Source organism: Ranitomeya variabilis, chromosome 4 (assembly GCF_051348905.1).
Source record: "Ranitomeya variabilis isolate aRanVar5 chromosome 4, aRanVar5.hap1, whole genome shotgun sequence".
Classification (NCBI taxonomy): domain Eukaryota; kingdom Metazoa; phylum Chordata; class Amphibia; order Anura; family Dendrobatidae; genus Ranitomeya; species Ranitomeya variabilis.
In genome coordinates, this window is record NC_135235.1 from 427,306,849 (window position 1) to 427,327,475 (window position 20,627).

At 45.3% G+C, this 20,627-nt stretch overlaps 1 protein-coding gene across 2 annotated transcripts in view; it reads left to right on the plus strand.

Annotated features, from left to right (window-relative positions):
• The window catches only part of MBTD1 (mbt domain containing 1), a 110,435-nt gene that overhangs the window by 11,366 nt on the left and 78,442 nt on the right, over positions 1-20,627 (plus strand). For both annotated transcript variants that reach the window (XM_077251362.1, XM_077251363.1), the window contains exons 4-8: positions 320-434; positions 516-598; positions 2,979-3,096; positions 5,369-5,503; positions 9,853-9,941. In XM_077251362.1, the coding sequence (XP_077107477.1) occupies positions 320-434; positions 516-598; positions 2,979-3,096; positions 5,369-5,503; positions 9,853-9,941 (540 nt within the window). The remainder of the gene's footprint in view (positions 1-319; positions 435-515; positions 599-2,978; positions 3,097-5,368; positions 5,504-9,852; positions 9,942-20,627) is intronic.

Below are 20,627 nucleotides of genomic sequence, written 5' to 3' on the forward strand. Positions count from 1 at the left end.
CAGGAATGGGCACTATTTACACAGTTGTAGATCAAGATTTCAGCTGGAAACTAATGATCAATGTAGGAAAAACTGTTTAAACGGGTATTCCTATCCTAGACTTTTATGGCAACTCTCATAGAAAGAATGGGGAGAGCTGTGCACGTTTGGCTACCTCTCTGCATTCATTCTCTGCCAGAACATGGTGGAGAGGTTTTACCTCTGAGGATTGATGATCACCGTGTCTAATATGGGAATGCTGCTTTAAGGACATTTGCTTCACTTTTTACTGTGTGGCAAAGGTTATGTATTGTTTGAGCACATTCTTTTTACTTTTCAGGGTAAACCTCCCGTTAAAAAAGCAAAGGTTCTCCAAAAACAGCCATTAGTTGCGAAGTTGGCAGCTTATGCACAATATCAAGCTACCTTGAAGAATCAGTCATTAAGTAAAACTGGTAAGAATAAAATCGTTAACCCTACTTTTACTCTACGGTGCACCTTGGAGTTTAATTTAATCTATTTTGTGTTCCCCATAGTCATAACAGCAGAGGGTTTTAGCTGGGGAAACTACATCACTAGCAATAACTTGGTGGGTGCTCCAGTGTCTTGCTTCAAACATGTAAGTGGCTCTTTATTGTTAATAAAGTTTGTATTTTGATGTTGCTGAAGTCTTAATAAATAAGCTTTTACTTAACTTGTTCTTTTTGAAATACCCCTTTATCACAAGTCTGCAGAATAGGTGGTAACTACTGGATGAGTGGGGATCTAACCCTTGAAAACCCCACAGATTGCCACAATGGGGTACTTACTATTAATTTTTTTTTTAAGGCATCATTGATTACATGCTGCTGTTTATGTAGAGTGTTTACATACATACAGTGGGGAAAATAAGTATTTGATACACTGACGATTTTTGCCCACCTACAAAGAATGGAGAGGTTTAATTTGTATCGTAGGTAGACTTCACCTGTGAGAGACTGAATGTAAAAATAACCAGAAAATCACATTGTATGATTTTTAAATAATTTAATTGCATTTTATTGCATGAAATAAGTATTTCATCACCTACCAACCACCGAGAATTCTGGCTGTCACAGACCTGTTAGTTTTTCTTTAAGAAGCCCTCCTACTCTGCACTCATTACTTGTATTAATTGCACCTGTTTGAACTTGTTACCTGAATAAAAGACACCTGTCCACACACTGAATCAATCACACTTTAACCTCTCCACCATGGCCAAGACCAAAAGAGCTTTCTAAGGACACCGGGGACAAAACAGTAGACCTGCACAAGGCTGGGATGGGCTACAGGACAATAGGCAAGCAGCTTGGTGATGACTGTCAATCTTCCTCTGTCTGGGGCTCCACGCAAGATCTCGCCTCGTAAGGATGATTTGGAAAATGGTCAGGAATTGGCCCAGAACTACATGAGAGGACCTGGCCAATGACCTGAAGAGAGTTGGGACCACAGTCTCAATCATTACCCTTAGTAACACACACCGCCTTCATGGATAAAATCCCTCAGGGCACTCAAGGTCCCCCTGCTCACATGTCCAGGCCTTTTTGAAGTTTGCCTGTGATCACCTGGATGATGCAGAGAAGGCATGGGAGAAGGAGCACTTTTTGGGTATGAACTCCACTCGCCATGTTTTGAGGAATAAGGATGAGTACAATCCCAAGAATACTGTCCCAACTGTGAAGCATGTTGGGGGAACATCATACTTTGGGGATGCTTTTATGCAAGATGGACAGGATGGCTACACTTTATTGAAGGGCGGATGGATGGGGTCATGTATCGCTAGATTTTGGCCAACAACCTCCTTCCCTCAGTAAGAACATTTGAAGATGGGTCATGGTTGGGTCTTCCAGCATGACAATGGACCGAAATACAAAGCCAGGGCAACTAAGGAGTGGCTCTGTAAGAAGGATTTTAAGGTCCTGGAGTGGCATAGCCAGTCTCCAGCCTTGAACCCAATGGAAAATCTTTGGAGGGAGCAGAAACTCAATGTTGCCCATTGACAGCCCCGAAACCTGAAAGATCTGGAGGAGTGTGTGGTCAAGAACTACAGGAAACATCTGACCTCTGTAATTGAAACAAAGGTTTCTGTGCCAAATATTAAGTTTTGTTTTTCTATTGTATTAAACACTAATATTAAATACTTTTTATGCAATGAAATGCAATTTAATTTAAAAAACACGGTCAGCAAAGATCGAAGGCTCCAAAGTTTAAATATCTGTAATTTCACATGAGTTACCAGTTGTGAATAAGGGGGGAAGAGCTACAGGGGAATCCGGTCAGAGGACATGTACTACATGAAAGGTGATACAGTTTGCAATTTACTGTTTACATAGCAGGGAAGGAAATGAAAACCTACACATACTACCAGAAATGTAGCATTGTTGAGCTGTGCATAAGGAGGGGGATTCTGAAAATTTCAGTGGGTTCGTATGCATCTAAAATAACATTGTGCAGATACCCTGAGGCTGACCATAGACTTCTCAAAAAAACAAGCAGACAAATGAGAGGTGAACTGCGGCTCCCTTACGAACAACAACTAAAGCTGTACTTGCACACAGCAACTCTAGTGCTCGCACTCCGCCACTGTCTTTTCTGATTTGGGTGCAATGCTGACATGTTATGTAACCGCTGCATACAATCACTGGACTCAGCGGTGATGCACCTGAAAAATGTCCTCCTATAAAAAAAAAAAAAAAACATATTTGTGTTGTGTGTATGGCAACATAAGAGAATTGCTTGTGACTGTTCTACACAGCACCCATTACCACACATCCTTGAAGATCCTTCTAGAGTCAAAGATTGTATTCTTTAATGGTACCTCTAGCCTTAGGATGTAATTGGACCTCTATTGTATGTAACTGAAATTTTCATTTACTTGTCAAAACATTTAGATTTCTAAATCCATGTGAAAAGTCTTGATGACTTTCTAACCTTGCGTGCAGAAAGTATTGTGATCTTGAAATGATGGCCTTCTTTTACAGGCACCAATGGGGAACTGCTGGGGGGACATTTCAGAAGGTGTAAGAGTAGAAGTTCTCAACACCGATAACAGTTTATCTCCAAAAGTGTTCTGGATTGCGGTCATCGTGAAATTAGCAGGTCAGTGCTTAGTGTTCTTCATTCACTGTGCGTCCGCTCACTGCGATTACTGACTACATGCGCTCTACTACTGGTATTCATGTAAAAAAAAACATTCAACCATTACCATGTGCCCAGCCGGGCCTCATGTGAGCTGGGGAACCTAATTGGGAAAGATGGGTGGATAAATATGCATGCTACAAAAAATGCATAAATGCTTGTACTTTTTATATTGCTGAGCTATCATTATAATAGGTCAGCAATATAGGATCGTTTGGTGCAGCAACCCTATTCTGAGTGGTGTTTGCAGCCTGGTGTTAGAACTTGTGGAGCTGAACAGCATTTGAATAGGGGCAAATCTGCAGTACCCTGAAGCAGCCACTACACTGCTGATGGGGCTGTCCTGTTCAGCATCACCATTGCCAACATCTGGCTGCCCCTGGCAATTTAAACAGCTGACAGCGGATGTCTGTCCCCACCGAAGTGACACCGATGCCCTATCCTAAAGACAAGTCATCAATATAAAAGTAGTGGAATCCTTCTTCTTTTAATACCTCCTGTAACTTTCCTTGTCACTTCATAATTGTCTTCATCTTTTTATCATGTTTCTGCTTAACTAACACAATATTTTCATATGACATGCATACATATACTGTTCAGTGTGGTCAATTGTAAAATGCGGCTATGTACTCTTTAGGAAATGCCTAAATATCAAAAAGAGTAAAACGTGGAACAGTGAGAGTAAGGGTACTGTCACACAGTGGCACTTTGGTCGCTACAACGGCACGATCCGTGACGCTCCAGCGATATAGTTACGATATCGCGGTGTCTGACACGCTACTGCGATCAGGGACCCCGCTGAGAATCGTATGTCGTAGCAGATCGTTTGAAACTTTATTTCGTCGTCAAGTGTCCCGCTGTGGCGGCATGATCGCAGCGTGTAACAAAGGTGTGCACAATATTCCCAATGTCCCGTATGACTTCTACATCGCAACTACGTCATGAAATTATCGCTCCAGCGCCGTGCATTGCAAAGTGTGACCGCAGTCTACGACGCTGGAGCGATAATCAAGCGACGCTGCAACGTCACGGATCGTGCCGTCGGAGCAATCAAAGTGCCACTGTGTGACAGTACCCTTAATGTAGATGGCATGCTTTACTTAATTAAAGGGGCTGTCTGGCCTTGGGCTACAAGTCTGCAGTCACTCTGTGACTGCAGACTTGTGAATCCTCACATTATACATACTCCGGTGCTAGGAGCAGCAGACACATAACTGCAAGTATGCAAATGTCATGTATGCGGTCACATGCCAACTAGACGTATGTGTATGGCCTCATTCAGTGCAAGTTTATTGAGCAAGGCCAGACACGTCTAGTCGGAATGTACACTGAAGTATTCAAATCAAATCCCATCACATGACTTCCCGGTGTTAGCACTGGAGAATCCCCACAGCACATTGTGTCTGGAGTCTTGTGAATCTTCACATCACAGTGCACTTAGAGTAGCTGCAGACTTGAAGCCTAAAAGCTGGACAACCCCTTTAATGGATTTATATCTACATTAAAGTGGTTTTCCATGCTTGGGGTTTAAATCAGCGTGCAGTGTGAGGATTCATAAGTCTGCAGTCAGGATTCTCTGGTGCTAGTAGCTAGAAGCCGCTAGATCTGAAGTATACAGTTTGCATACATGCTGTCACTGGCTGGACACGTCTAGTCAGAATGTGGCCGGAAGTATGCAGATAGCATATGTGGGGTCACGCACCAGGGATTCCTGCCAGCGTGCAGTGTGGGATTCACAAGTCTGCAGTCAGGATTCTCTGGTGCTAGTAGCTAGAAGCCGCTAGATCTGAAGTATACAGTTTGCATACATGCTGTCACTGGCTGGACACGTCTAGTCAGAATGTGGCCGGAAGTATGCAGATAGCATATGTGGGGTCACGCACCAGGGATTCCTGCCAGCGTGCAGTGTGGGATTCACAAGTCTGCAGTCAGGATTCTCTGGTGCTAGTAGCTAGAAGCCGCTAGATCTGAAGTATACAGTTTGCATACATGCTGTCACTGGCTGGACACGTCTAGTCAGAATGTGGCCGGAAGTATGCAGATAGCATATGTGGGGTCACGCACCAGGGATTCCTGCCAGCGTGCAGTGTGAGGATTCACAAGTCTGCAGTCAGAGAGTGGACTGGAAAATCCCTTTAAATAATGTTACGCCTCAAAGTAAAATGTAAATATCCTTTTCATATATATTTTCTGTGTGTGTGTTTTTTTTTTTTTTTTTTTTTTTAACTTTCAGGTTACAATGCCTTGCTGAGGTATGAAGGCTTTGAAAATGATGCCAGCCTTGACTTCTGGTGCAATATCTGCAGTAGTGATGTCCATCCAGTGGGTTGGTGTGCTAGCAGTGGAAAGCCCCTTGTCCCTCCCCAAAGTACGTGTACAAAATTCATGGGAATCTCTTTATTGTTAGAATGATAATAAACCATTTCACAATGCATTTACATAAATTATTAAATATATCTTAACCTTCATGAGGTGTTCTTTGTAAATCTTTGTCCAGATGGCTGTATGTTATTTAATAGGTTTTCCTAGTTGTATCATGGCTGTCTACTACAGGCGTTACAAATTCTCATTTTAACTATCAGGCAGGAAAACTTTCCCATAACATTCTGCACACATTCTGACGTGTGTATATATACCAGCCTCATCATGTTGTGGTTTTGTTGACAAATCCAATTTTAAAAGGGCACTCTGGGGAGGTAAGAAACTGGAAATGGACGTGACTTCATAAACTATAAGGGTAACATCCATAGTGTTTCTTCTAACCCTGACAGTACCTGCTGTTAAATGGGATGGTGGATCTGCGGCCCAGTGCTCTTTCCCTTCTGGGAAGTCGCGTCACAGATCAGGGGTATACATTTTTTTTTTAAATGATTTGACAGATCAGGGGTATGGCCTGCTCCTGGCTTTAGTAACAGTATGTACCCTGATAACCTCTTCTGCCCTGCAGCCCGAGATCAGGGACTTTGCCAGTAGAGTTGAGTGAATTTCATAGGGTCCCTGCTTATTTGGCAAGTTATAACGCTTGCCAAATAAGCTGCAGAGGGAACCCGGATACCTGGAGCATGCCAGCTGATCGGCGCCGCAGCTGCATGTGTCGCGGCTGTGTCACGGTCACAGCACATGCATGGAGAGCCCAACAAGCAAGTATTTTGCAGAACCAGAGAACCTCTTGGAAACTACTTCTAATATCTTGCTGCTGTGGAGTGTCTGTAAGTCCTTTAACTAACTGCCTCCTTTTCAAGAGCACTACAAATCCCATTAAAGCTTTTGCTCCGTTCTGACTTTTCTCTGTGCACTCCCTTCTCTTGGTGTTAGAGATAGCAGCAGGGAAGGGCAGTGGGTTACACATAGATGCCCACAATGTGCAAGTGGTTCAAGCATCAACAGTTTGATTGGGCAGAGAAGATAACGAGGAAAGCAAATGAAGAGGAAATAAGTGCAGGACCGATGTTGTGCTGAAATGTGAGCTAATGAACACAGTACACGCCAGAAGCTCACAGAGCTCTCCTCTTTCCTATGTTCAGATCACTCTAAGGCTACTTTCACACTAGCGTTAACTGCATTACGTCTCAAAACGTCTTTTTTCAGAAAAAACGCATCCAGCAAAAGTTTTTGCTGGATGCGTTTTTTCCCCATAGACTTGTATTGGCGACGTATTGCGACGGATTGGCATACGTCGTGTCCGTTTTACGACGGATGCGTCGAAATTTGGCCACACGTCGTCGGCAAAAAACGTTGCTTGTAACGTTTTTTGTCTCCGCCTAAAAAACGTGTCGCGACGCATCCTGTGGCATACGTCGTTGGCTACAATGGAAGCCTATGAGCGACGGATGCGTCGGGACACGTCGTACGATGCAATGCAGCGCTGCAATACGTTTTTTTGCACTGAGCATGCTCAGAAGCTGGATTTTGTTGCCAATTGGCCAGACACCCCCAAATCTATATAAACCTGGCCTGGGCCTTCAACCCCACATATGCCAGCAAGACCCAGAGAGAAGACTGCCAGCCACAAGACCCCAGCCAGCCACGTATTTAAGTGCCACGTATATAAGTGCCACGTATTTCAGTGCCACGTACTATAAATACTATAACTACGTGGTTATACGTGGCACTTATATACATGGCACTGAAATACGTGGCACTGAAATACGTGGCACTGAAATACGTGGCACTGAAATACGTGGCACTATGACTGTCAGAAAATGTTCATTAAACGGTTAGGGGTGAGGTTAGGGGTAGGGTTAGGGTTTGGATCCCTTTATCATCATCCGTAGTTCATTAATCGGATGTATCCAGAGTCGCCTCCGTCTCCGTTGCTGCAGAAGCATCCTACGCCTTTCCGCTGCCGCCTCCTTCTCCCGCACTATGATATCCAGGCGATTCGTCTCAAAGATAATGTCGGTAACCAAACTAGCAATGCTCACAAGAACACCTTCCATCGCTGCCACAAAACTAAAACCCTCAAAGATGGGCTGTAAAAACAGTAACTATATAGTTTTCCATATTTTCCAGTAGCCAATCAAATTTGGGAGCCTCCCTTTTAAAAACGGATCAGTCGTAAAAACGGATGCAACGGATGGTAAAAACGGATGCAACGTATGCAACGCATCCAGTATTTTCGACGGAAACGTTTAACGGATTTGCGACGGATCCGTCGAAATGCTGTATGCGTTGCATACGTTTTTCACTTTTTTGACGCATCCGTTTTTTCGGCAAAAAAACGGATTTGCGACGTAATGCAGTTAACGCTAGTGTGAAAGTAGCCTAAGGGCTCATTTCCACATGAGAGTAAAAAATCGGTCCAATTTACAGACTGAAAAGACGGATATAAAACATGCGATTGCCATGCGAGTGTCATGCGATTTTCGTTTGATTTTTAATCGCACCATCCGTATTCCGTCCGTTTTACATTCGTATCACATCCGTATGCAATCCGTTTCTTTTCTCTGCAACTATTTTTATACAGTCATTTACAGGACCATTTACAGTGTTCTATGCCACAGAATGGTAAGGTATCCGTAAAAAACGGATGGAATACGGATAGTCCGTATTCCATGCGTTTTTTTTTCTCGCACCCATTGACTTGCATTGATGAGTTTCGTCCGAGAATCGCAGCATGCTGCGATTTTTTTCTCAGTCCGATTTCGGCTGAGAAAAAAATCACAAATGAAAAGACACCTATTGACTAACATTAGTCTGAGTGCAATCCGATTTTTTTTTTTTTTTTATCGGATTGCACTCGTCCGTTTTCATTGCAATTGGAAATGAGCCCTAAAACTTTGATCAGGCTGAATTTTTTTAATTAGAGTTCCTATCACAAAACTGAGGTTGCCCTTTTTATTTGAGTGGGCAGTCTCAATCTGGTGACTTAGCTAAATATACCGTAAGTTGGAAGTAAAACTGCTTCTAATGCCCCCCGAAAAGCACTCTGTTATAGTCAAGGCCGCACCTCTGGGTCATGAGATCCTTGTTCCCACAATCCGCCATAGTCTCGCTCGCAGTGAAACAGCGAGATCTTGCGCTTTCCGCTAACCCAGCGCTGCTGCATTCTGCAATAAGCTATAACCAAATGACAACATTAAACCTGTTAACATCCAGTAACCCCTTAGTAAAGTACATGGCAGCCCCTGTGAGAAGGGCCATGGAGGGTTGTGGGATCCCAAAATCCAGAAGTGCTGATTGAAAGTCTGGCCTTTTCTCGGGGGGCATTAGGTGCGCTTTTGACACTAACTTACATTTAGTAAAACCACCTTTCTACGACTGCCCACACATAAAAATGACAGCCCTAGATTGTTGATGGTTTCTCGAAGTGCTGCTCCTTTGTGAAGTACACTCTTCTGGACAGGCGTCATGTCACTCCTTCCTCAACATGGCTTGTTAGCAGAGCATGTGCCTTTACCCTTCCTTTGTCAAAATTATCATAAAATGGGATTATTAGAGATGGTGATGAATCGATTCGAAGGAGCAGGTCCAAGAAATCTGTGGCTGCCAGATGGGAACCCAGTGACCTGCTTCTTTCCTGCCATCATCCACTGGTCGTCTTTGATTAGCTCTCAGCATGCCATCACATGTGCGTCACTCCTCCACAGTGACATTGTGCCAGGCAGACTAATGGAAAGAGAAAACAGGAATACGGTCAGGCAGGAGGCTCCTGTGTGGTGGCCACTGGACCTGGTTCTGAGAATCAATTAGCACCATCTCTAGGGCCAATCCATTCAAGGGGTACCCTCTTTGCTAAAACTTTTTTTTTTTAGCACATTTGTGGCAGTCATCTGATGTGATGGAATTCCATTCTCTGTATTTTATATATACAGTAGCCAGTCTAAACGAGTGGCTGCAGTATAAGGCATGGGTGCCACGAAAGATTGAGCCGCTGTTCAGACGGGAGCTGTTTATCACATTGACTCCAGTTACATTAGGAAGTTAAGATGGAATTACTGGATTATAGCTGCATGGATTATTAAACAATAGCACAGATACTCTCCTACTGTTGCAGTGTGAATTCGGTGCAAGCCTCTCTTGTGGTCGATGTGCTAGATCCACAGAGTTGATTTCAAAGGAGTATCGCCTTCTTTCCCTTCCTTGTTACAGTACCACATTTAATATATTTCACCTGTTATTCGAAATGCTTTTCTGATTTCCTACCAGAATGGTTAAATACATTGCTGTTTTGTCTTGTCATTTATTTTATTTTATTTTTATTTTTTTTTTATACAGCGATACAACACAAATACTCTAATTGGAAAGCTTTTTTAGTCAAAAGACTGACTGGTGCCAAGACTCTCCCTCCAGATTTTGCTCAAAAGGTAGGTAAACATAAGAGACTGAAAAGCAGGCAAGAATCTTAGGATAAATCTGATTTAAGGCCCCGTCACACTGAGCGACGCTAAAGCGATCCCGACAACGATACGACCTGTCAGGGATCGTTGCTGCGTCGCTATGGGGTCGCTGGTGAGATGTCAAACAGTGAGATCTTCCCAACGATCGCTGCTGCGATCTCACTGTTTGACATCTCACCAGCGACCTGTAGCGACCTGTACAACGATGTCACATGGGAGCTATTATGGCGATTCAGTGTCTGAGTCGTCAACGAGGTCGTTGGTAAGGTGTCAAACACAGCGATGTGTGCTACCCAGCGGGACCTCAACGATCAAAAAACGGTCCAGGCCATTCCGACACGACCAGCGATCTCACAGCAGGGGCCTGATCGCTGGTACGTGTCACACAAAGCGAGATCGCTACTGAGGTCGCTGTTGCGTCACAAAATTTGTGACTCAGCAGCGATCTCGCTAGCGATCTCGCTTAGTGTGACGGGGGCTTTAGTCTTGGGACAAAATCCTTGCATTTAAACCTATTTGTTTCCGCTATGGCATCACTAGAGGTGGTTCATGGGGAGATATGGTAAGTGGTCGGGATCTTTCTTTGTGACACACATGCAACTTAAAAATCCTATCCCAACATGTAGTAGGTATAATGATATTAACTAATACCTCCAATTAGAAATATAGCTTAGTTTTTTGGATTCGCTATGTCTCTTTCCTCATGGGCAGACATTGCAGACCTTAGCTGTCCATGGTTACAACCACTAGCAGCTAATTGTCACTATATCAGTGGTCGTAACCATAGATACCGAAGGTTCTGCAATGAATGCACATGAGGAAAGACATAGCGAATCAGAAACTATACTACCTTTCTAATTGGAGATATTTACTAATATTATTATAATTTCTACACTTACTACATATTGGGATAGGATCTTCGAGATGGGAAAATAGGGATTTTTGTGTTCTCACCGTAAAATCCTTTTCTCCGAGCCATTCATTGGGGGACACAGACCATGGGTGTATGCTGCTGACACTAAGTGATACAAAAAAAGTTAGCTCCTCCCCTGCAGTATACATCTTCCTGCTGGCTCTCAGCTAACCAGTTCGGAGCAAAAGCATTAGGAGATCAATAACAACATATGAGAGTATAGTATGTCAAATTATATATGAGAGTATAGCATGCTAAATTATATATGAGAGTATAGCATGTCAATTATAAAACAAGCACAAGCTAATAACAGGGTGGGAGCTGTGTCCCCCAATGAATGGCTCGGAGAAAAGGATTTTACGGTGAGTACACAAAAATCCTTATTTCTCCTTCGCCACTTTGGGGGACACAGACCGTGGGACGTCCCAAAGCAGTCCCTGGGTGGGAACAACATCAGATTAGGCCCTGTGTAACGCTACTTACAAGTGCTCCACCGCAGCCTTCAGAGTCCGCCTGCCCAGACTCACGTCTGCGGAAGTCTGGGAATTATAGTGCTTCAAGGATGCATGCGGACTGGATGAACCCGCAAAGCTGACAGACGTGCTTTGCTGACGCCTGGTGTCTAGAACCCAAGAAAGCCTCGATTGATCGAGTGGAGTGAAAATAGGCTGACGTCTAACACGGAAGGACTTCTGGATGTGTAAAGAATCCACCAGGCTAACATGGCTGAAGAAAACGGCTAAGCCCTTCCTGAAAAAACGCCAGGAAGCCCAAATGAGGTGTCCATCCTCTCGAAGGATGCCGTCCTCGACACGTACCTACTCAGGGCACTCACATTGTCCGGGGTATGGGGCACCCATTCCGTTTTGTGGACTGGAGCCGAAAGAGAAGAGGGAAGAATGATGCCCTCGTAACAGTGGAAGTACGATACCACCTTGGTAACAAGGGACGGGGACGGCCTGAGGACAACCTTGCCTTGATGGTAATAAGGAAAAAAGGTCTGAAGGAACAGAGTGGCCTGCGCCGAAGACTCATCTGAATTGGCTTGGACAGTGCGGATCTGCCAGGATCACTGGGGCCTTCCTGCTTCCTAAAGACCCTTGGAACTAGAGGAAGAGGCGTGACGGAGCTGGTATCACAGAAGAACCAGAGCATGCACTGCGATGGCTTTTGGATCTCGAGGCCGAACCATGAACTCGAGTACATTGGCGTTCAGTCTGGACGCCATCCGATCTACATCTGGAGTGCTCCAGTGAAGGCAGATATGTTGGAAGACTTCCGGATGAAGTTCCCACTCACTTGAGGCGTGACCCTGGCGGCTGAGGGATACTGCCGCCCGAGGGATACTGCCGCCCAGAGTTCTACTCCTGGGATGAGTACTGCCGAGATCACTGAATGATAGATCTCGGCCCATCAGAGAGTGTGAGGTACGTAGGTCAAGGTGCCTGACCGCGGGTACCTGCTAGATGATGGACGTATGGCACAGCCGTGATAATATCCAACTGAATTTGGATGCCAGACGGCATTGGGCCTGCTGTAGGAGCTGAGGTACCGTTGGGATCCCCAGAAAATCTGATCGGGAGACTGGATTCCCGAGATAACCAGAGGCCTTGAGCAGCGTGGTGACGCTCCGTAGTCCCTAGCAACCATTGAACCGGGAGAAAGGATCTCCCCCGGATGACAGACGCTCAGAGATTACCCTCTGGAAACCTGTTTGACCTGCAGAAAAACGAGCGGAGCGAAGGGAACTGCCTCCATTGCTATTATTCTACCCAAGGATCCTCATAGCAAATCGGATGGAAAGAGGGAAGGTACGGACCGGGGCTGAAATTCGGCCCTGTCTTGAGAACCCACTTCTTTTAATGACGTAGCAGAAGAGAGAGCCCACGACCAGACAGGCCGTTCTGGCATTTGCCAGAGTTGCCGGATGATCATTCTGGCCCGGAACGAGGGGATGAGTGACCAAGTGCGGGGGCTCCCTGTTGAAGGACCACGGCCTTGTCTCAAGGGAGGATTCCAACCCTCTGGAGGTGTCCAGGATCATCCTTAAAAAGGATATCTGCTGGGCTGGAAATGAGGAAGACCTGTCTAAGCCTATCCGCCAGCCCAGGTGAGGAAGGGTATCGTAAGGTGTATATATAGACGGGCTCAGCGTAATCCTGGAAGAACAACTGGAAGTTGACCAGATAGGGGAGGACGGCCACGCACCCAGAGTGCCAGAGGGACATGACAGCTGCCATGATAATGGCGAACACTCTGGGAGCGGTAGCAAAGCCGAAAGGGCAAGGTCGTGACTTGTGAAGGTAGGCATCCCAAATGTCGATGGATGCCAGAAAACTCCCACCTTTTCCCATTGAAGTAATGGCCGAGTGGAGGAACTCCATCCAAAGAAGGAGGACCTTTTAAAGCTTGTTAGAAGTTAGAGGTCCAGGATAGGTCTTACTTTTGGGTCCCCTTTTTGGAACAAAGATCCCTTAGATCTAGACTGTCCTGGACAACCCTTCCACAGTTGGTTGGATCTATAGGACACCTGCGATCCTTTGTTCCTAAGTTGGGAACACCCCCAACTACTCACCGAATAAGCGACCACTCTGTAAGGGAGTGATGTCAGAGGTTTTTTTGAACGCGGAGTATGCTTCCATTTTCTGATCCATAAAGCCCTTCGGAATGAAATGGCATTCGCTGCAGACAGCGCTGCGCAACTAGCCGCATTCAAAGAGGCGTGCACCACAAAGTCTCCCGCTCAAGACATTTGATTGGCCAGCTGTACTGTCTCCGGAAAAGAGAGAACTGTTCTGAATCAAACAAATATAGACCAACACTGGAACAATCAGTAACAAAAGCTACATAGACCAAACACCCTGTGGTGAGGTGTATAGCACATTTACATAGGACACTCCTATGTGTTGCAGACACTACTCCAATTATTTCTGTTATTGCGAATCAAAGTTGCTAAGGTCTCCGGCCAGTAGGCCATTGGTCTGGCAACCCATGCGGGACTAAGGAAAGGTAAAGCGCTGAACTTGAGGCCGCAAGACGGAACGAGTCATTGTCTGACAGTCCATGGTTTTTTTAAAAGATGATCCAACGGGCAGGGATACTGGTAGGTATACCACAGGAGTTAAGCTGCAAGGTAGCAAAGTGCGCGGCTGCATCCGCCAGGTGAGGGGAAAAAAAAACATCTCTTGAGTTGCTGCCGTCATTGAACGTGCAGAGATAAAAGGATGAACTCTCAATCAACCATCCTCTTAACAGGGAGGCGGAGAGGAATCGTCCGCCTCCTCGCATTATCCGTTAAATAGTGGCGATGCAGAGGGGAACTGCTCGGCCGTCAAAAGGAGGACATCTGTACATCCACTGAGTTCATGTCCCCGTCTGGACCGGGTTGGCATTAGGCCCAGCTGTAGAAGAGTATACGTGGAGGTGACACTCCATGTGCTCATTTGATGATGGTGTGAGATCGGTGTCCTTTGAAGGACCCGTCGCCCTTAACAGTTAAACCAGGCATGGCATCTGGTGTCGCTTGAAGAGGTGTCAGTTTCTAGAGCAAGTCCATTTGCAATTGTTCATGGTGGGGCCGGAACCCTGGACTCCTATGCTGTACAAAACACCAGTGTTTACCACTGCGCTACCATGGTGCTCGCCAGTGAATCGCTTATCCGGACGCTTGCTGTCCAGGAAAATAGCGAATGCACTGCTAAGGATTTTATCTCTGTTTGGAGTCCTTGTCAATCCACAGAGATTGAATGATGGTCTAAATAGGCAAATCCAGCTTGTGCTGAGGCTTTGGAGAGTCCAGATCCAAGGTCACCTCCGATTTTAGATGCTTAGTCTAGTTCTCAGCAAATCATTGGTGAGGGAGATCAAGAAATGAAGCCTGTAAGTTTCTTGAATGCTTGTGGCCCTTGCTAGCCGACGGCCCCCGTATAGAAGAGGATCCATCTCTATTGGTCCTGCGAGCACTCCGAACCACCGCAGGTTCACATAGGGATACAATCTCTTGGTCAGAGAAGCCATGGATTGCGGCAGTGACGGAGCCCACTCAGGGGGACTAGGTACTCTGGGAAAAAAACTGGGATCGGCGGCGGAAGGCTCCTGCGCTCATTTGAACTAGGTACTCTGGGAAAGGTGACCGGCTTCGGACTGGTTATGTGCCTTTCAGACCAGGTCATATACCTTCAAGACCAGGGAATGCTGGTCGTGTACCTATAAGACCAGGGATTGCTGGTCGGGAGCCTTTGAGACTAGCTTTAGGGTCAGGGAATACTGGATATAGCCTGTATGCTGGTCGTGTGCCTTTAAGACCAGTTTTAGGACCAGGGAATACTGGACATAGATTTCCAATCCATTATCCCCCTCTGCATGCTGCCGGAGGTGGTGTGTGGTGAAAGGAGAGCGGGGGGAGGGATGGAGCAGCGTCTCCCTACCCGGATCCTGAGTCCCCCATCAGCGTTGGATTAGTCTCTCCAGCGCTGAATACCGCCGGGTCCGATGCAGCAGCCGCTTCCGGATGTACACAGCTCGTGTCCGGAAGCGGCAGGAGGATGAATATGGCCACCGAGAATATGCTGTGTTCTCGTCCTGAACGAGAAGCGCCTGAATAGGGGGGGCGGAGCCATAACGCGCGGCCTAGCATGGGTGGAGGCTCTGGGTTGCGGCCTACCCGAAGCCGGGGGGCTAAATTTTCGGTGCCGAGCGGGAAAAAGGGGGAAAGACCCATCGCTGCAAAAAAAGGAAGGGGGGGGGGGGGGGCCGCCGGTTGTGCAGAGCCCTCCAGCCGCTCGAGTCCCGGCACTTACCTAGGAATCTGCCGCAAGGCAGAGTATGCAGCTCTGTTCAGCAGGTCAATAAGAAGAGATCCTCTGCTGTCGCTGCTGTTTGGACGGTGCAGAGATAAGGGACAATGGAATGAGGTTTTCTCTTTAAGCAGGGAGGTGGAGAGGAACAGTCTGCCTCCTTGTACCATCCGCTTTCAACAGTGGTGGTGCAGTGGGGGCTGCTCGGACGCCACGCTGGAGATTGCCGCTGAACATCCGAGGGTAAAACCTGGTGGGCAAGGCAAAGTGTCCGGCAATAAGGCCTGGCTGCAGAAGAGGGTATGTGGAGGCGACACTCCATGTGCTCGTCTGTTAAGAAGGGACCCGTCGCCCCTAGAATCAGCTCAGGCAGTGGCATCCCACGTCGCAGGAGAGGATACGGAGAGGCGACTCTCCGTGCTCGCCTGTTGGTGGTTCGGGGAGATCGGAGCCTTGAAAGGATCCGTTGCCCCTTCGTCCGTTGTAAAAGGTAAATAAGATTAAAAAAATAAAATGGAGTTTTGGGTCTGAATAGCAGACCCGTCTGTACAGACACTAAGCAAGAACTAATTAGATGAGAGCCAGCATGAGGGTGTATACTGCAGGGGAGGAGCTAACTTTTTTTGTATCACTTAGTGTCAGCCTCCTAGTGGCAGCAGCATACACCCACGGTCTGTGTCCCCCAATGAGGCGAAGGCGAAATCCCTTTAACACTCTTTCATTATTTAACATGCCCATACAGAATCAGGATATGACTCTCTGCTTTCTACACCCTTCATATTATATTTAGAATATTGAGCCTGTTATTTGAAAGCTAGAATTTTGGGATTTTTATCTAAATGCCCATTTATACTGCCCAATATCCAGCATTAATTGATGGGCTATTAACCCCTTCCCGACATGCGCCGTACTAGTACTGCGCTGCCGGCACTGCATTAGTGCCAGCCGCAGTACTAGTACGGCGCCCCGATCAGTGGTCTCACGCTGAGCGCCGCGGTGATCGGGTGCGGGTGTCAGCTGTATATGACAGCTGACACCCCGCAGCAATGCCCACGATCGGCGCTATCGCCGATCGTGGGCATTTAACCCCTCTGATGCCGCTGTCAATAGTGACAGCGGCATAGAGGGGGATCGCGCAGGGACGGGGGCTCCCTGCGCTCTCCCACCGGAGCAGCGCGATGAGATCGCGCTGCTCCGGTGACCTGGAAGGAGTCCCCAGATCCAAGATGGCCGCGGGACTCCTTCCGGGTCATGAGATGCCCTAGCTTGCCGGCGCCTGCAGAGAGTTCCTAATAGCAGGCGCCGGCAAGCCTCTGCCCTTGTCCGTCAGATCGGTGATCTGACAGAGTGCTGTGCACACTGTCAGATCACCGATCTGTGATGTCCCCCCCTGGGACAAAGTAAAAAAGGAAAAAAAAAAAATTCCCACATGTGTAAAAAAAAAAAAAGAAAAAAAAAATTCCTAAATAAAGGAAAAAAATATATATATTCCCATAAATACATTTCTTTATCTAAATAAAAAAAAAATCACACAATAAAAGTACACATATTTGGTATCGCTGTGTCCGTAACGACCCCACCTATAAAACTATATCACTAGTTAACCCCTTCAGTGAACACCGTAAAAAAAAAAAAAAAAAAAAAAAAGAGGCAAAAAACAACGCTTTATTCTCATACCGCCAAACAAAAAGTGGAATAACACGCGATCAAAAAGCCGGATATAAATAACCATGGTACCGCTGAAAATGCCATGTTGTCCCGCAAAAAAAAAGCCGCCATACAGCATCATCAGAAGAAAAATAAAAAAGTTATAGCTCTCAGAATAAAGCGATGCAAAAACAATTATTTTTTTATATAAAATAGTTTTTGTGTAAAAGCGCCAAAACATAAAAAAATTACATACATGAGGTATCGCTGTAATCGTACTGACCCGAAGAATAGAACTGCTTTATCCTTTTTACCAAATGCAGAACGGTATAAACGCCCCCCCTAAAAGAATTTCAGGAATTGCTGGTTTTTGTTCATTCCGCCTCCCAAAAATCGGAATAAAAAGCGATCAAAAAATGTCATGTGCCCGAAAATGGTACCAATAAAAACGTCAACTCGTCCCGCAAAAAACAAGATCTCACATGACTCTGTGGACCAAAATATGGAAAGATTATAGCTCTCAAAATGTGGTGATGCAAAAACTATTTTTTGCAATAAAAAGCGTCTTTTAGTGTGTGATGGCTGCCAACCATAAAAATCTGCTAAAAAACGCTATAAAAGTAAATCAAATCCCCCTTCATCACCCCCTTAGTTAGGGAAAAATAATAAAATTTTAAAAAATATATTTATTTCCATTTTCCCGTTAGGCTACTTTCACACTAGCGTCGGTACGGGGCCGTCGCGCTGCGTCGGCCCGACATACCGACGCATACTGTGCAAGCGCCGCACAACGGGGGCAGCGGATGCTGTTTTTCCACGCATCCGCTGCCCCATTGTGAGGTGCGGGGAGGTGGGGGCGGAGTTCCAGCCACGCATGCGCGGTCGGAAATGGTGGACTTTCGGCACAAAAAAAGTTACTTGTAACGTTTTTTGCTGCCGGCGGTCCGCCACAACACGACGCAACCGTCGCACGACGGTTGCGACGTGTGTCAATACGTCGCAATGCGTCGCTAATGTTAGTCTATGGGGAAAAAAACGCATCCTGCAGATGACCTTGCAGGATGCGTTTTTTCGCCAAAACGACGCATTGCGACGTATGCAAAAAAACGCTAGTGCGAAAGTAGCGCTAGGGTTGGGGTTAGGGCTGGGGTTAGGGTTGGGGTTAGGGTTTCAGTTAGAATTGGGGAGTTTTCACTGTTTAGGCACATCAGGGGCTCTCCAAACGCGACATGGCGTCCGATCTCAATTCCAGCCAATTCTGCTTTGAAAAACTAAAACCGTGCTCCTTCCCTTCCGAGTTCTCCCGTGCGCCCAAACAGTGGTTCCCCCCAACATATGGGGTATCAGCGTTCTCAGGACAAGTTGGACAACAACTTTTGGGGTCCAATTTGTCCTGTTACCCTTGGGAAAATAAAAACGTGGGGGCTAAAATATCATTTTGTGGTAAGAAAAAATGATTTTTTAATTTTCACAGCGCTACATTCTAAACTTTAGTGAAACAATTGGGGGTTAAAACTGCTCACCACACATCTAGATAAGTTCCTTAGGGGGTCTTCTTTCCAAAATGGTGTCACTTGTGGGGGTTTCCACTGTTTAGGCACGTCAGGGGCTCTCCAAACACGACATGGGTTCCGATCTCAATTCCAGCCAATTTTGCATTGAAAAGTCAAATGGCGCTCCTTCCCTTCCGAGCTCTGCCATGCGCCCAAACAGTGGTTTATCCCAACATGTGGGGTATCGGCATACTCAGGACAAATTGTACAACGACTTTTTTGGTCCAATTTATCCTGTTACCCTTGGGAAAATAAAAAATTTGGGGCAAAAAGATAATTTTTTGTGAAAATTAATATGAATTTTTTTTTTACGGCTTTACATTATAAACTTCTGTGAAGCACTTGGAGGTTCAAAGTGTTCACCACACATCTAGATTAGTTCCTTAGAGGGTCTACTTTCCAAAATGGTGTCACTTGTGGGGGTTTCCACTGTTTAGGCACATCAGGGGCTCTCCAATTGCGACATGGGTTCCGATCTCAATTCCAGCCAATTTTGCATTGAAAAGTCAAATGGCGCTCCTTCCCTTCCGAGCTCTGCCATGTGCCCAATCAATGGTTTACCCCAACATGTGGGGTATCGGCATACTCAGGACAAATTGTACAACGACTTTTTTGGCCCAATTTCTCCTGTTACCCTTGGTAAAATAAAACAAATTGGATCTGAAGTAAAAATTTTGTGAAAAAAAAGTTGAATGTTCAATTTTTTTTAAACATTCCAAAAATTCCTGTGAAGCACCTGAAGGGTTAATAAACTTTTTGAATATGGTTTTGAGTACCTTGAGGGGTGCAGTTTTTAGAATGGTGTCACTTTTGGGCATTTTCTGTCATATAGACCCCTCAAAGTCACTTCAAGTGTGAGGTGGTCCGTAAAAAAAAGGTTTTGCAAATTTTGTTGCAAAAATGAGAAATCGCTGGTCAACTTTTAACCCTTATAACTCCCTAACAAAAAAAATTGTTTCCAAAATTGTGCTGATGTAAAGCAGACATGTGGGAAATGTTGTTTATTAACTATATTATGAGATATAACTCTCTAATTTAAGGGCATAAAAACTAAAAGTTTGAAAATTGCTAAATTTTCATAATTTTCGACAAATTTTTGTTTTTTTCACAAATAAATGCAAGTCATATCGAAGAAGTTTTACCACTATCTTGAAGTACAATATATCACGAGAAAACAATGTCAGAATCACCAGGATCCGTTGAAGCGTTTTAGAGTTATGACCTCATAAAGTGACAGTGGTCAGAATTCTAAAAATTGGCCGTGTCACTTAGGTGAAAACAGGCTTTGGGGTGAAGGGGTTAAATGACTACTGACCGGCACACATCTTGCCTGTCTACAAAGGCCGACCCCTTTTTCCCCATTTAAAAATTAAGAAGTAATTAAATTTAAAAAAATAAAATAAATAAAAAACACAAATGAGAGAGCTCAGTGTTCGTGAAAGTATGAACTGTAGAAGTATCAAATTAATCCAGTTTGATTAATATCAAACCTCCAAGATTGTGGGATTCTTTTTTTGGCCACTGCAGTAGTGCAATAATGTGTTAAGTGTTGATCAAAACATTATATCTACCCCAATACGGTATCAATATTTTCTTGACACTTAAATTAAAAAAAACAACTATCCGTGTTTGATATCACCATAATCGTACTGACCTAGAGAATCCTATAACCAGTTAATTTTTACCCTATAAAGCCATAAATAAAATATTTAGTAATTTTTTTTTTTATTTCTCAATACTTGAT